The 15,322-nt window shown below is 51.7% G+C and overlaps 1 protein-coding gene across 5 annotated transcripts in view; it reads left to right on the forward strand.

Moving 5' to 3' along the window:
- Window positions 1-1,071: 1,071 nt before the first annotated feature.
- Window positions 1,072-15,322, forward strand: part of MYO18A (myosin XVIIIA) — a 102,040-nt gene continuing 87,789 nt past the window's right edge. For all 5 annotated transcript variants that reach the window (XM_042967118.1, XM_042967121.1, XM_042967119.1 and 2 more), the window contains exons 1-2: window positions 1,072-1,143; window positions 14,024-15,102. In XM_042967118.1, the coding sequence (XP_042823052.1) occupies window positions 14,104-15,102 (999 nt within the window). In that variant the 5' untranslated portion in view covers window positions 1,072-1,143; window positions 14,024-14,103. The remainder of the gene's footprint in view (window positions 1,144-14,023; window positions 15,103-15,322) is intronic.

Consider the following 15,322-nt stretch of genomic DNA (forward strand, 5'->3'; position numbering starts at 1 on the left):
GAGTTTGGGTGGCACACTATTCCTCTATCCAAAATGTACATCCTGGGTGTGGTCTATTCCTCAGGATCTCCCAGCTCTTACTCACCTCTTTGCTCCTGAGCCCCCTTGCTCTAACCTTCCCTGATCTGTCAGCTTCCGCCCCCTCTGTCTGCAGAAATTCTTGGTTGGGCTAACTGTGGAGGCAGCTGCTCTTGTCTGCTACACCCTTCTTCCCGCACCATGCAGTCAGTTTCTTCCACATTCTGGGGTATCCCACTCCAGTATGCACACTGCCTGTAGAAGCATCCACCTCTCCATCTCCAAACTCAAGATATAGCACCTACCTTGGAAGACTGGTCTCTAAACACCTCTGACCTCTCCCAGGACACCTATAATCCTTTCCTGGGTAAACATCTCACTGGATGAGGACATGACAGGACCTGTAAACCAAGAAGCTTCTGAAAGGTGTTAATCTTATTAGCATCGTTGGACTCCTTTGGGGACTGAGTGATCACCGCTGAGGGCTGCGTCTCCTGGGCCCCGGTACACCCCTCAGGCAGCTGCACTTGAGACAGGGCTCTCTCAGACCAAGCTACCACCCTGGGGAGTACATTCCGTGAGTGCCACCCTGGACATGCGGGCAGTGTCTGCTTCGGCCTAAGCCATCTGGCACCATCGAGCAGCGCCCTATGTCTGCCCCTGCAGAGCCACCCTGGGAAGATGTGACCAGCAAGACTCGAATGCGTCCTCCGCACAGCACTGCCCTGGGCAGCACCCTCTCGGACACAGCGCGCGGAGTCCAGTGCCGGCCTTGGAAGGAACCTGTTCTATACATGCGGGCACGGTGCCTGCCCTGGGCGTGCCCAGCGGCCTCCGGCGCCCAGCGCAGACGGGAGCTCCAGGCCTCTCGGACGCGGGCAGAAGGCTCCCAGAGCAGCGCCCCGTGCCCGCATGGCCCGTTCTGGAGGCGCGCCCAGGCGCTGCCAGGAAGGCCGGGCGTTTATCCCCGGAGCCGCCAGCAGGGAGCTCCCTTTCGGCTCTGCTCGCGCGGCCGCGGGGGGCGGCGCTGCGCTGCGCCGCGCTGCGCTCCAGCCCGGACCGGGCCGGGGCCGCTGGATGCCGCGTCTCCGCTTCTGCTGCCTGCCGGGCGGGCTCCGGCGGCCGGTGAGCGCGGGGCGGCGGGGGCGGCCGCTCGGGGGCTGCCCGGGCCGGGTGGGGCGGCGGGGCGGGCTCGGGCCGGGAAGGCGGGCGGGCGGCGGGGCCCGCCGGCTCCTCCTCCCCCACTGTCCCCTGGAAGCGGCGGCCCGGACTCCCGGCTCCGGTCCCCGGGCGCGCCGCGGAGCTGGGCGCCCGGGAATGGGGGCCGACAAGGAGGGGCGGGGAGGGGAGCTCCGGCCCCTTGTGCCAGCTCGGGAGCGCGCGGAGGCAGGGCAGGGTGGCCCTCGGTTTAGGGGGATTGAGGGCTGAGGGGAGCCCAGGTGGCCCCGGGCTGCGGGGTGGAGGCTGCAGCCTCCGGGATAGGGGGCTTCTCGGGGCCAGGCCCAGGCCCCCCCCCCTCCCCCCCAGGCCGACCGACCGACCGACCGAGCGAGGCTCCGAGGAAGGCAGCGGGGAAGGCGAGCACCTCCACCGAACCCTTTATCCCTCCCAGCGGCCTTCACCCTTTCACTGCCAGGCCGACAGCGGGCTCCTCTCAAAGGAGCAGCTGCTAGACAGCTGGCAAAACAATGGAGACCCCGCTTCCCCAGGCCCCCTCCCCTTGGGACAGAAGACGGGGGTGAGTGAATGGTAGGCTTTGGAGATTAGGGAGTGCTGCCTGTCCCCTGTGACTGGCTGCTCACCTCACCTTTCCCTGCAAAGGGGTGGGGTGTGTGTGGGAAGGTCGGACAGCCTGCCCCAGGCCTCTGGGAGAGACTGCCCTGACGCCCCGCCCTGCTAACCTGTCATGCCAGTTGTCTCGCCAATGGGGAGGCGAGGTGGTAAGGTTAGCTGCTCCACACCCCTGTGGTGGGGGTGGTGGGGGGTGGGGGTGCGGCTTGGTACCAAGCATGGTGAGGAGTGGGTCATGTTCCTGGCTGAGATAAGGCCTGCAGGGACATAGCACACATTGGGGCTTTGTTGGGGGCAGGGAGGGGGGATGGGGATGTCACCCTGTTGCAAGGCACATGTGTCCTGCTGATTAGTTGGAAAGGCTCCAGCCAGAATGAACGGGGTGTGGGGGGGGGGCATGGGGGGGGAGGCAGACGGTATATTTTTTAAGGGTACTGCTTTGGCCTACTCAGCCAACCGGGCATGTATTTGGCAATGTCCTCTTGGTTTGTGTTTGTGCAGAGAGGTTGGGGACAATGCTTCTTGGGAGGAGCTCTCCTGCCTGGAGCCTTCCTGCCCTCTGACAGACTCCCAAAATTATGGAATTGGGTTCCCTCCCCCCCTTCACCTGGCCAGTGATTCAGGCTGGTTTGTGTGGGCTCATTTGTCTTTTGGAGTACCTGGCATGTCTGTTGCTGAGGAGGCCTTGTAATTCCCCATAAGGAGAGTGAACTGCCCGAAGTGTGTATGCACTGGGTCCATGCTGGAAGGGAGGGAAGGTCAACCAGACAGTTAAGAGCAAGATCACCTTTCCATGTTCTTACCAGTTCTGGAGCCCTTTCTTGGGCAGGTCGGTTTCCTGTTGGCATGGCAATGGGCCAGGCCTTGTCTAACTTTCCCCACCCTTTTGGTTCAGAGGCTACTTTCTATTTGGGGATATTGAAAGTTGCTCTCCTGAGGTCTCTGGCTTCCTGACAGACCTCACTGGCTCTTTGTCAATGGCCTGCCACCTCCTCAGCTTCCCCTCTGTCCTTTTGTGATGAGGGCTTTCCAGGAAACATCCTCCTGGTTGCTGGACATGACTAATTATAGATAGCCTCGGGTGGAGGTGTGCTTGTTCCTTTGGGGTTGGGGACATTGGAGTTGGGGCCTCATATTCCAGGAAGACCATGGGGGAAGCTATTGTGTTGGAGGGTTAGGGAAATGAGAAGGATCACAGGTGGGGGTGGAGGGGGGAGTGTGGGAGGGATAGAATGAGTGCTGGTGGTCACTTCCTTTGGAAGCTTTGAACTTTGAACACTTGACCTGGTGCCTGGCAGCTCTGAGTATCTAGTTTGTTTACTCTCTGCGGGCCTGGCTCAGGTGCCAGGGTGTGTGCCTAAGGGCTTCCTCCGGTGCCCCTGGCTCTCCTCAGAAGCCCTCACGTGGATTGTGCCCCTCCTGCCTCCTGCCTGGTGCCTCCACCTCATTCCCTGGGAGTCTGGGTAGCCAGCCTGTTGCCTGGAGCCCCCCTCACCGGCCTAGCTTGAGGCTGCTCATTAAAGGGTGCGTGTGTCTTCAGAAATCGGGCCTGAAATGTGCGGGGTCCCCCAGAGGCAGGTACCTGAAGCTGGACTGGGTGGGGCAGCACTGGGGCTAGTGTGAAAGGGAGAATCCACCCTACTCGGGTGGAGCAGGGAGTTAGTTGCTGGAACTCAGGAAGCCCTGATCCGGACTTGGTGTGTCACAGGTCTCCAGAGCAGCACGGCTGCTCTTGCTCCTTCTAAACCAGACGTCTGTCCCCAGCCAGACCCCCCTCACCTGAAGTGGACGCCACAGACGGGAACTAGATCATCCATGTGAGCCGGGTCCTGTTGGTGGCTCTGGGCCCCCGGCCTTGTCCCAGGCCTCTCCCGGGTGTGGTGGGGAAAGGGGAGGGGCTCTGACCTGGTGTAGTTTAAAGTTTCAAGGGTATGGGAGGGCCCAGCCCACCCTGTGCTATGATTAACAGGTTCCCCCAGGACTCAGGCTGGGGGCTTGAAGTTCTACTTTGGGTCAGGCCCTGGGTACTTTAAGATCTGCTCACTGCACCCCATCCCCACCCCCCCATCAGCATTTTCTGAGGTAGCCTGAATTAGAGAGTGTTGTTGGGAGCCGGATTGGGAGGGGTGGGGAGCAGAACTGGAAAGCCTCCACTCCTCTCCCCACCTCACTGTCCTTGAGGTGGGAGTGGTGCGGCTTGTCAATTATCCATATTCCCTTGATGTTTCAAAGAGCCTATAGTCAGGCAGCAGTTTAAACTGAGGGCTGAGGGTTTTACAAGGCCCTTGGCCCTTTCTCTCTGCCAGGTACTTTACCATCGCTTACAGGGGATTATTTTTATTATCCTCTGATATTCAGAGATGTTGGATGATGGGCTCAAGGTCACACAGCAGTTCAGAGGCAGAGCAGGATTTAGAACCTGCAATTTGTAGTTGAGCAGAATACCTCTCCCGGCAAAGGCAAGGGCTCCTGGCCAAGTTTGAACTCTCAGGCCCATGGAGATTTTATAGTTGAAATAGCTGAGGCCTAGAGAGGGACGGGACTTGCTGAAGGTCACACAGAAATTGGGCGGGGGGGGGGGGGGTGGTTAGCGGAGTCTAGCGCCCAGCGGACTGCGGCAAACCCCTCCTGGGGCTGAGGAGGTGCACCTGGAAGATCAGCTGGGGACCTGGCCGCGGTCCTGGCACCTCTCCCGCGTCGTTCCTCCCGGGGCCTGCGGGATCGCTGCGTTCCAGGGGAGACGGTATCTCGGCGGGAGGCGCCGCGGGGCTGCGGCTGCACCGGCCGGCTGCCTGGAAGTGCTGAGCGCCGCGGGTTCCAAGGGAGCCGGAGCCGGCGGGCGGTTGGGCCGGCCGGCCGGCTGATGTCATGTGAGAAGCGTGCAGTCGGAGCGAGCACACCTGGAGCTAGATAAGCTCCGTGTGACCTGGTCTTGAGTCACGGGGCGCTGAGGAGCTCTAAGCAGGACCGGCTGGGAGAGGCTCGGGCAGTGGCGGTGGCGGGAAGGCGACAGGCGTCCCTCTGCGCCGCTCGGCTGGGGCCCCGGCCGGGACGGGACCGGCCAGGTGCTGCTGTTCGAGTCCTGCCTGGTCGCTTTTGCAAACCTTGGTATGGACTGGCGCCGAGAAAGGCCTCTGGGCTGTAGGAAACGGCCGCTTAGGGAGGTCAGAGGCCAAGGGAGAGAGGCCGGCTCTCTTGGGAAAGTATTTCCTTTGTATTTATTTATGAGTGTGGTCTGGGAGTGGGGTGGGGAGGACTGACCCTTTTAAGTGTCCACCCACAGCAGCCAAGTCTGGGCGCCTTGTCTTGGGATTCTAACGTTATAGTTTCCATTTCCTGGGGCTTCTATTTTGCCAGCTGCAGGGTGACCCATTTAAATATGTCCCCACTTAAAGCCACAAGACACTAGTGAGATCTATTTTAACCAAGTCCCCCAAGTCACTGAAACTTTCCTAAGGCATGAGATGGCAAGCCTTGAACTTACAGTTGCAAACTTGGTTTACAGCCTAAATGCTAAGTGGATTGTCAAACCTTCCTTTTTTTTTTCTTTCTAATCTTTTAAAATCACAAAAGTAACATATGCTGGGAAAGGCTATTAGCTAAAAAGCTAAAGTGTTACTACCCCTGTTTGCCTGTACTGCATGGAGAAAACCACAGACAAAATCCTGTAATGGATATTTTCAGGCAATTTTTTTTAAAGCTTGTTATATATATCTTATATATAACATATTTATCACATATGCACATATTATTTATTTATATTTACATGCAATATCATGTTTCATAAATATAATTTTACATAAATATTAAAAAAATTTTCTGTAGGAAATAAAGAGCATATAGAAAAGTAGAAGAAATATTATGCATAATCCCACTATCCAAAGCCCTTAGGCCTAGGGGCGCCTGAGTGGCTCAGTTGGTTAAGCGACTGCCTTCGGCTCAGGTCATGCTTTCATGGTTCATGAGTTCAAGCCCCCGTCAGGCTCTGTGCTGACAGCTCAGAGCCTGGAGCCTGCTTTGGACTCTGTGTCTCCCTCTCTCTCTGCCTCTGTCTCTCTCTCTCAAAAAAGAAACATTGAAAAAAAAAATAATGAAATAAAACCCCTAGGCCTAGATACACACACACATACACCCCTACCAGCTAAATATTCTCATTGTAAAAAATTAAAACAATATAGATGAAACACAAAGCCATTGACTCTTCTAAAATCTGTCTCTTTCCCAGAGCATACATTTTTCTATGCGTTTGCAAATATTGCACATACATAATCTCCATGAATACATATGCACACATATACATAGTTTTTAAAATTTTAGTAAAAATTATATGGCAACTTGAGTTTTTCGCTTAATATAGAATAGAATCTTTCTAGGTTAGTATATACAAATCTTCATTCTTTAAAAAAAATTTTTTTTAATGTTTATTTTTTATTTTTGAGAGAGAGAGAGCCCAAGTAGGGGAGAGGCTGAGAGAGAAAGGGAGACAGAATCTGAAGCAGGCTCCAGGCTGTCAGCCAGATCCCTATCCGAGGCCCGAACCCATGAACCATGAGATCATGACTTGAGCTGAAGTCGGATGTTTAACCGACTGAATTACCTAGGCGCCCCTTCATTCTTTTTAACTGTCCAGTTCTATAATCTTGCTATTTCCCTAGTGATATGATCTTTGTATTGACAGAATTTTGAATTACAAATAATGATGCAAAGATCAGCCATGTTTATTGTGTGGACATATCTGTAGATGTCCTATATGTAGAATTGCCCAGTCTAGGAATATGTACATTTAAATATTTTCATAGATACCACCAACTTGCCCTTATACCAATTTATACTCCCAACAACACATAGCAGATACCCTGCTTCCTATCTTCTATTTGATTGATGTTATTAATGATGGTAGTTTTTACTAACCTGATAAGTGGACAATAGCATGTCTCTGTTTCATTTCATGTGTCTGTGATATGACTGAGGCTGAATACCTGTTTGTGTTTGTTGGCCTTTCATATTTCTGCATCTATGAATTGCTTGCGTTTTGTCTTCGGCAGTAGCTACATGGGGCCTCTGGACTCGAGCCAGTGTGATCCAGCCTGGCCGTGTGCTCATTGGATTGCCTTCACTTCTTTGGGCTTTACTTTCCACATACAAAGATTCTGTCCAGGGGCGCGTGAGTGGCTCAGTTGGTTAAGCGTCGGACTTTGGCTTAGGTCATAATCTCCTGGTTTGTAAGGTCAAGTCCTACATTGGGCTCTGCACTGATAGCATGGAGCCTGCTTGGGATTCTCTCTCTCCCTCTCTCCCTGCCCTTACCCTGCTCATGCATGCATGCTTTCTCTTTCAAAATAAATAAATAAACTTTAAAAACTTTAAAAAAAAAAAAAAAAGGTTCTGTCTGGCACTAAGATTTTGTGTTTAGACTTATTTTAGTCACACTTGGGCTGATAGTCATTTCTGTACTTTATTATTCTGTCTACTGTCCCATTTAGATGATAAGAATGTGCCTTGCTATGATTGGGTACCATTCTTGAGGGCTTACCCTGGGCTAGGTGTTATATGGAGGGCTTATATACCAATTTCATTTAGTCCCCAGGCCTTATGTGGTAGGTACTATTATTTAACAATTTTTTTAATGTTTATTTATTTTTGAGAGAGAGAGCGTGCGAGCGCAAGCAGGGGAGGGGGAGAGAGAGAGGGAAACACAGAATCCAAAACAGGCTCCAGGCTCTGAGCTGTCAGCACAGAGCCCAACACGGGGCTCGAGCCCACCAACCGTGAGATCATGACCTGAGCCGAAGTTGGATGCTCAACCAACTGGAGCCACCCAGGCACCCCTGTTATTGTACTCTTATTATCTCCATTTACAAATGGGAAAACAGAGGCACAGAGGCACTAAGTGACTTTCCCAGGATTGCATAGCTATTACCTCAGAATTGGTCCCACGTTTGCTGCCTGACATCTGAAGCCTAAGCTCTTTCTTCGTTTCATTTCTCTTGCATTTAGTAGGTACTTGATAGATATGGATTGTCCCCAACATTTTATCACAATTTAGAAAAGTTAAAGAATTTTACTGTGAATACCCCTCCCACTTCCTAGATTCTACAATTTACACTTTACTGTCCTCACTTTATCACATATTTATCCCTTGATCCATCCATCAAACCGTCTTAATCTTGGATACATCTCAAAGAAAATTCCAGACATCAGTATACCTTGCCCCAAATACTTTAGTGTATGTATCATTAACTAGACTTCAGTATATGTTCCCAGTTCTTTTTTTCTTTTGAGTGCCTGTTTCACATAATGAAATGCACAAACCTCGTGTGCACTGTTTGATAACTGCTGACACATGTATACATCTGTCAGCCCAAATCCCTATCAAGGTAATGTAACATGAACATCACTCCAGAAAGTTCCCTCATGCCCTTTCTCAGGCAATGGCCACCCCTACCCGCCTCCCCACCTTCCAGAGGTAATCACGGTTCTGATTTTTTTTCACCACAGGTTAGTTCTGTCTATACATATCTTCCTTGGCTGAGAGTGGGTTTACCTCCTGATAAACCCATTGTAAATTGAAAATATCATAACTCAAAAATGCATTTAATACGCCTAACTTGCCAAACGTCATAGGTTAGCCTAGCCTACCTTAATTGTGCTCAGAACATTAATATTAGCCTACAGTGGGACAAAATCATCTAGCACAAAGCCTATTTTATAATAAAGTGTTGAATATTTCATGTAAACGATTGCACACTGTACTGAAAGTGAAAAACAAGATGGTTGGGGCGGCTGGGTGGCTCAGTTAAGTGTCCAACTCCTGATTTTGGCTCAGGTCATGATCTCACGGTTTGTGGGTTCGAGCCCCATATCCGGCTCTGTGCTGACAGTGCAGAGCCTGCTGGGGATTCTCCCGCTCTCTCTGTCCCTCCCCTGCTTGCACGCTCACTATTTCTCTCTCAAAATAAATAAACTTAAAAAAAAAAACAAAACCCACAATGATTGCATGGGTACAGAATGGCTATAAGCACATCGGCTGTTTACCCTTGTGATTGTGTGGCCGACCAGGACCACTGCCTGGCATCACAAGAGAGCATCCTACTGCATATTGCTAGGTCAGGAGAAGACCCAAATCCAAAATTCGAAGTATAATTTTTACTGAATGCCTATCACTTTCATATGTGCATATTGTAAAGTTGAAAAATTGTAAATCGAACCATTGTGAGTCAGGGACCATCTCTATGTACTGTATGAGCCTCACCAGTATGTACTCTTATGTCAAAGCCTTCTTTTACTGTCACTTGACATAGTATTTTTGGGATTCATCCCTGTTGTATCAGTAGTTGCTTTCTCTTTTTATTGCTGAGTAGTATTCCATTGTGTGAATATGTAAACTGTTTCCCCTGTTGATGAACTGCAAGATGCATATTTGAGTTGAAGGGTCCTTGCCCTTAAAATGCTTTCTGTCTTAAAGTGATAAGGCAGCCGAGTTGAGTCAGTCGATTGTACTTTGCTTTGATCGGGTTAGTAGTAGGGTCAAGATGATATGGGCACATACCCTAATTTTTATATATACCTTTCCTCCACTTAAAATTAGGAAAGGCCTCCTGGAGTAGGATGAGGGGAGAAAGACAGAGAAGGAGGTCAGCAAACTCTAAGGTTACCTTCACTGGAGAGGGTAAGAGACCAAGGGGAGGCGGGTAGAAACTGCAGCCCAGAGTGAAGAGTGGGAAGATCCTGATGTCATTGCTGCTGGAGACTTTGAACCTGAGGGTGGAAGATGGTGAAAAGTGCAAGGTCCACAGGAAGGTGACAGAGCCCAGGTCTCTGGAGACGTGAGCTCTGAGGAGCATAGGAGCGGCTGCACTGTAGGTTTGACCCGGACAGGGAGGTTGCAGGTAGCCCCAGACAGGCTTGGAGGGATGACAGTGGGGAAGGGGTACCTTGTGAGCTGTGTGCCTAACAGTGGCAGGACAGGGATGATGAGGGAAGGGCTGAAGTGGACTCAGTCTCCAAAGGCTCCAGGGTTGGGATGAGAGGAGTAACTTTGGCAGAAGGTTAATGAACAACCTGTGTCCACAAGAGACTTAGATATTTGGAATTTTTGAGCGACAAGAGACCAAATCATCCAGTCCAACCTTGAGCAAAGTGACAGGCTCAAGGTCCCCTAGCGATTTGTTGGCGGATCCAGGCCTAGATACCAGGTCTGCTAACGTTCCTGGCCAGCGCTGTCTCCTGTGCTACTGCTGTGACGGTGTGTGTGGTTCCTGCCTGTCACAATCGCAGCGAGGAGCAGGCTTTTGCCAAGACACGGATTTACATTAAATTACTTCTCAGGGACCTTTCCAGCCCGAAGGTTCTAGAATTCTGGGACCTGTTTTCTGTTGGTACTACACAGGTGTCTGGCTCCCAGCAAAGAGCCAGGGTTGGGGAAGGATAGCAGAGTAAGAACTGAAGACCAAAAGGAGTGTCTTGAGGGGAGAGCATTGTAGGCATTGGGTTCTGCGTGGTTGGGCTGAGGCTGAGGCCAAGATACTCATTTGTGTCCTTCCAGTCCCCAGGGTGGGTTTCTTTCTTCATTTCCCACACAGGTACCCCTGGAGCCGCCTTTTTCTTCTTCTTCTTCTTCTTCTTCTTCTTCTTCTTCTTCTTCTTCTTCTTCTTTTAAGGTTTATTTTTGACAGAGACAGAGTGCGAGCAGAGGAGGGGCAGAGAGAGAGAGAGAGAGAGAGACGCACACAGAATCTGAAGCAGGCTCCAGGCTCCAAGCTGTCAGCACAGAGCCAGACGTGGGGCTCGAACTCATAAACTGTGAGATCATAACCTGAGCCGAAGTCAGACGCTCAACCGACTGAGCCACCCAGGCGCTCCTGGAGCCATTTTCTAAATCATCCTTTTACTTTTATTTTATTTTATTTTATTTTATTTTATTTTATTTTATTTTATTTTATTTATGTTTATTTATTTCTGAGGCAGAGAGAGACAGAGCATGAGTGGGGGAGGATCAGAGAGAGAGGGAGACACAATCAGAAGCAGGCTCCAGGCTCCGAGCTGTCAGCACAGAGTCCGACGCGGGCTCGAACTCACAAACCGTGAGATCATGACCTGACCCGAAGTTGGTCGCTCAACCGACTGAGCCACCCAGGCGCCCCTAAATCATCCTTTTAAAGGGTGCCTGGGTGGCTCAGTCGGTTAAGCATCTAACTTAGGTCATGATCTAAGGCTCAGGTAATGATCTCACGGTTCGTGAGTTCAAGCCCCACATCGGGCTCTGTGCTGACAGCTCAGAGCCTGGAGCCTGCTTCGGATTCTGTGTCTCCCTCTCTCTCTGTTCCTCCCCTGCTCACACTCTGCCTCTCTCCTTCTCAAAAATAAATAAACATTAAGAATTTTTTTAAATTTTTTAATTTTTATTAAAAAAAAATTTTTTTAATGTTTTTATTTATTTTTGAAGGAGAGAGAGAGGGAGACACAGAATTTGAAGCAGGCCCCAGGCTCTGAGCTGTCAGCACAGAGCCCGACGCGGGGCTCAAACTCACGAACCGTGAGACCATGACCTGAGCCGAAGTCGGATGCTTAACCGACTGAGCCACACAGGCGCCCCCACCCCCCCCCCCAATTTTTTTTTAATCAGCCTTTTAAGACAGTGCAGGAAGTGATGGGTGAAGGGTAAGGTGGGCAGTGACCAGCCGAAGATCCCACGTCTTGGTATATGGTATGTCTGTGCCACACTCCATCAGTGTTGAGGAGGAGAGAGAGAGACTCCCCGTGTCAAAATAGAGCCCATAAGAGAGGATGCCTGCTGTCAGGTACTCCCCCATCCCAGATCAGTCCAGACTCCGCAGGACAAGTTTGCCCCTGGCTTTGCACTTCTTGGGCCCTAGATTTCCTGTCTTCCTATTTCCAGGTACTGTGCATGGAGCATTTCGAACCAAAAGGTTCAGAAGGAGCTTTGTCTTACTAGGTAGAAACAGGTCAGAGGGGGAAACGGTGCCTGTTAGATCCACAGGGAGCTAGTAACTGGGCCAGATTCCCCATCACTTTGGATATGCTCTACAATTAAAGATTTCTGTAGAATTGTGCTGCCCAGTTCAATAGCCACTAGCTGTTGAATACTTGAAATGTAGTTAGTCTGAAGTGAGATGTGCTTTAAGTATGACATTCACACTGGATTTTGAAGACTTAATATGGAAAAAAGAATGTAAAATATCTCAATATTTTTCTTTTTAAATTTTTAAAAAATGTTTATTTTTTAGAGAGAGAGAGAGAGAGACAGAGCATGAACATGGGAGGGACAGAGAGAGGGAGACACAGAATCTGAAGCAGACACAGAATCTGAGCTGTCAGCACAGAGCCCGATGTAGGGCACAAACTCATGAACCGTGAAATCATGACCTGAGCCGAAGTTGGACACCTAACTGACTGAACCACCCAGGCGCCCCTCAATATTTTTCAGAAAGATCACATGTTGAGACGACAGTGTTTTGAATATAGCTACATTAAAGTATATCATTAAAGTTAATTTCACCTGTTTCTTTTTACCTTTTTTAATGTGGCTGCTAGACAATTTTATTTTATTTATTTATTTATTTATTTTGAGAGAGGGAGATGGAGAGGGAGAGGGAGAGAGAGAGAGAGAGAGAGAGAGAGAGAGAGAATCCCAAACAGGCTCCACACTGTCAGTGCAGAGCCCAATGAGGGGCCCATGAGATCATAACCTGAACTGAAACCAAGTGTTGGACACTTCACTGACTGAGCCACCCAGGCACCCGGGACCATTTTAAATTACATATATGACTTGAATTATATTTCTGTGAAGAGTACTGCTCTAGGAAGAATACGCTGATCTCGCAGGAACCTATGGGTCAGGGTGCTGGACGTTGGAGGAAGCAATTAGCCAGTGCACCAGGACCCTTGGGAGTTCCTGGCCTGAAGTCATCCTTGGCATTGTACCTGGGCTAGGGATCCCTCACCAGGGGATGGGGGAGCCTGGAGGGCCTTGCTTGATTGTGGCAGTGGGGTACACGGACAGGACGGGCCTCCCCAGGTCTTGCAGAAGGTCCTTGCTGGAAGGAGTGAGCTTGTCAGTCCCGTGTCTAGAACTCAGAGGGGGAGGCCTTCACGGAGAGAGAAAAAAATTGCATTTAATTTCTAATTAGGCGGTATGGCCTATTTCTCCTTCTTGTTCGCTGCTGGTTAGAACTTGTCCCCTGGCTTGCAACTCCACCCCCACCAGGTTTTGCTCAGTCCTGTCCCCAGTCGGGTGGGCATAGGGGCAGAAGGCTGGCATCGTAGGCACAGGTGCCCTGGAGCTGGCATTCTCTCTCAGGCTGCCACGACTTTCTTCCCCAGGCTATATTTAGTTGTTGGTCTGGGGAAAAGGATATGAGTTTTTCAGGATCCTGTTTATCCAGCAGACTCACCCCCACCTCTCAGCTGTCTGTCCTCGGCTCAGTGTGGAACTTCCCCTACCCTCCCTACTTCACTTTGGGCGCCAAGGACCTAGAGAGAAAACAATATTTGCCATGGGATCCCACCACTGCCACTCACTGGCTGTGTGACAACTAACAACATACTTAATTTTCTGAGCCCTGTTTTCTCATTTGTAAAGTAGAGATAATGATCCCTCCCGTGCAGGGATGCTCTGAGGTTCGAGTGAGGTAATGCGTATAAAGTGCCCGGCAAGTGGTAGCCATCAAATCGGGGTGGGTTCTTTGAGGTCTTCTGTCAGGCGGTGGCTAAGGCTGCTTCCATGGGGATCACAGGCTTAGGAAAGAGCCAAATAGCATGTGATGTCTGCTGCTTTACTGGGCTATTGGCTCTGGGGAGGTGATGGCCTTTGTGTTTGATTCTTCAGTCGGGTACCAGGTTAGCTTGATGGCGCCCTCTTGCCAGGAGGTCACATCTCCCAGACGCCACCTCTGTGCACACCTATCAGGGATTAAAGGCAATGACAGACTTTGGAGTCTGGGCTTTTACAACCCTATCTGAACCTCAAGTTTCCTTATTTGTGAAATGGGGGTAATCACAGACCTTCCTGGAGCAGTGTTATGACGACTGGCTTAACAGAGACGGTATTGTATAAAACAGAGCACCTGGCACTTAGGGAGCTAGCTCTCAGCGACCACGAGCTGTGCTCATTAGTTGGCCTGGTCTGCACTGGAGACACAGGAAGAGGCTCCTCTCGAATAACCTCTTTCTCTCTCTCTGTTTCTGTTTGCAGCAGCGAGGCGGGGTACCAGGGCCCTGTGCTAAGCACCCGTAATCCCCCAGGGGTGCCACCCCCAAAAGCTGTACCCCACCATGTTTAACCTAATGAAGAAAGACAAGGACAAAGATGGCGGGCGGAAGGAGAAGAAGGAGAAGAAGGAGAAGAAGGAGCGGATGTCGGCGGCAGAGCTGCGGAGCCTGGAGGAGATGAGCCTGCGTCGTGGCTTCTTCAATCTGAACCGTTCCTCCAAGCGTGAGTCCAAGACCCGCCTGGAAATCTCCAACCCCATCCCCATCAAGGTGGCCAGTGGCTCCGACCTGCACCTGACCGACATTGACTCTGACAGCAACAGGGGCAGCGTCATCCTGGACTCGGGCCACCTAAGCACCGCCAGCTCCAGCGATGACCTCAAGGGTGAGGAAGGCAGCTTCCGCGGCTCTGTGCTGCAGCGGGCGGCCAAGTTTGGCTCCCTGGCCAAGCAGAACTCACAGATGATTGTCAAACGCTTCTCCTTCTCCCAGCGGAGTCGGGATGAGAGTGCCTCAGAAACCTCCACCCCTTCCGAGCACTCTGCGGCCCCGTCCCCGCAGGTGGAGGCGAGGACTCTAGAGGGACAGCTGGTGCAGCATCCCAGCGCAGGCATCCCTCGGCCAGGGCCCCGGTCCCGAGTGCCTGAGCTGGTGACTAAAAGGTTCCCGGCTGACCTGTGCTTGCCCCCCGTGGTGCACCTGCCACTGCCTGCCCTCCGGGAGCTGGAGCTGCAGCGACGGCCCACTGGAGACTTCGGCTTCTCCCTGCGCCGCACAACCATGCTGGATCGGGGCCCCGAGGGCCAGGTCTACCGGAGGGTGGTTCACTTTGCTGAGCCCGGTGCGGGCACCAAGGACCTGGCCCTGGGGTTGGTGCCGGGTGATCGTCTGGTGGAGATTAATGGGCACAACGTGGAGAGCAAGTCCAGGGACGAGATCGTGGAGATGATCCGGCAGTCCGGGGACAGTGTGCGGCTCAAGGTGCAACCCATTCCGGAGCTCAGTGAGCTGAGCCGGAGCTGGCTGCGGAGTGGCGAGGGACCCCGCAGGGAGCCAGCCGATGTGAGTGTCCCCGTGGGCAGCTGCGGGGGAGCAGGGATTTGGAAGTGTGCTTGGGCGGATGACTGGGGTACTCGGGAGTTGAAGTCACACCACTCCTTGGCCCGAGGGACAACTTACCTGGCCCGCAGGGAGGAGCGACCTTAGCAGGGGCTGGTGCACAGTGATACAAACTTCTTGATGCGAGGGTTCGGGGTTTGGGCACCATGTTTCCTGAGCCCTA

The sequence above is a fragment of the Panthera tigris genome, chromosome E1 (assembly GCF_018350195.1).
Source record: "Panthera tigris isolate Pti1 chromosome E1, P.tigris_Pti1_mat1.1, whole genome shotgun sequence".
Classification (NCBI taxonomy): domain Eukaryota; kingdom Metazoa; phylum Chordata; class Mammalia; order Carnivora; family Felidae; genus Panthera; species Panthera tigris.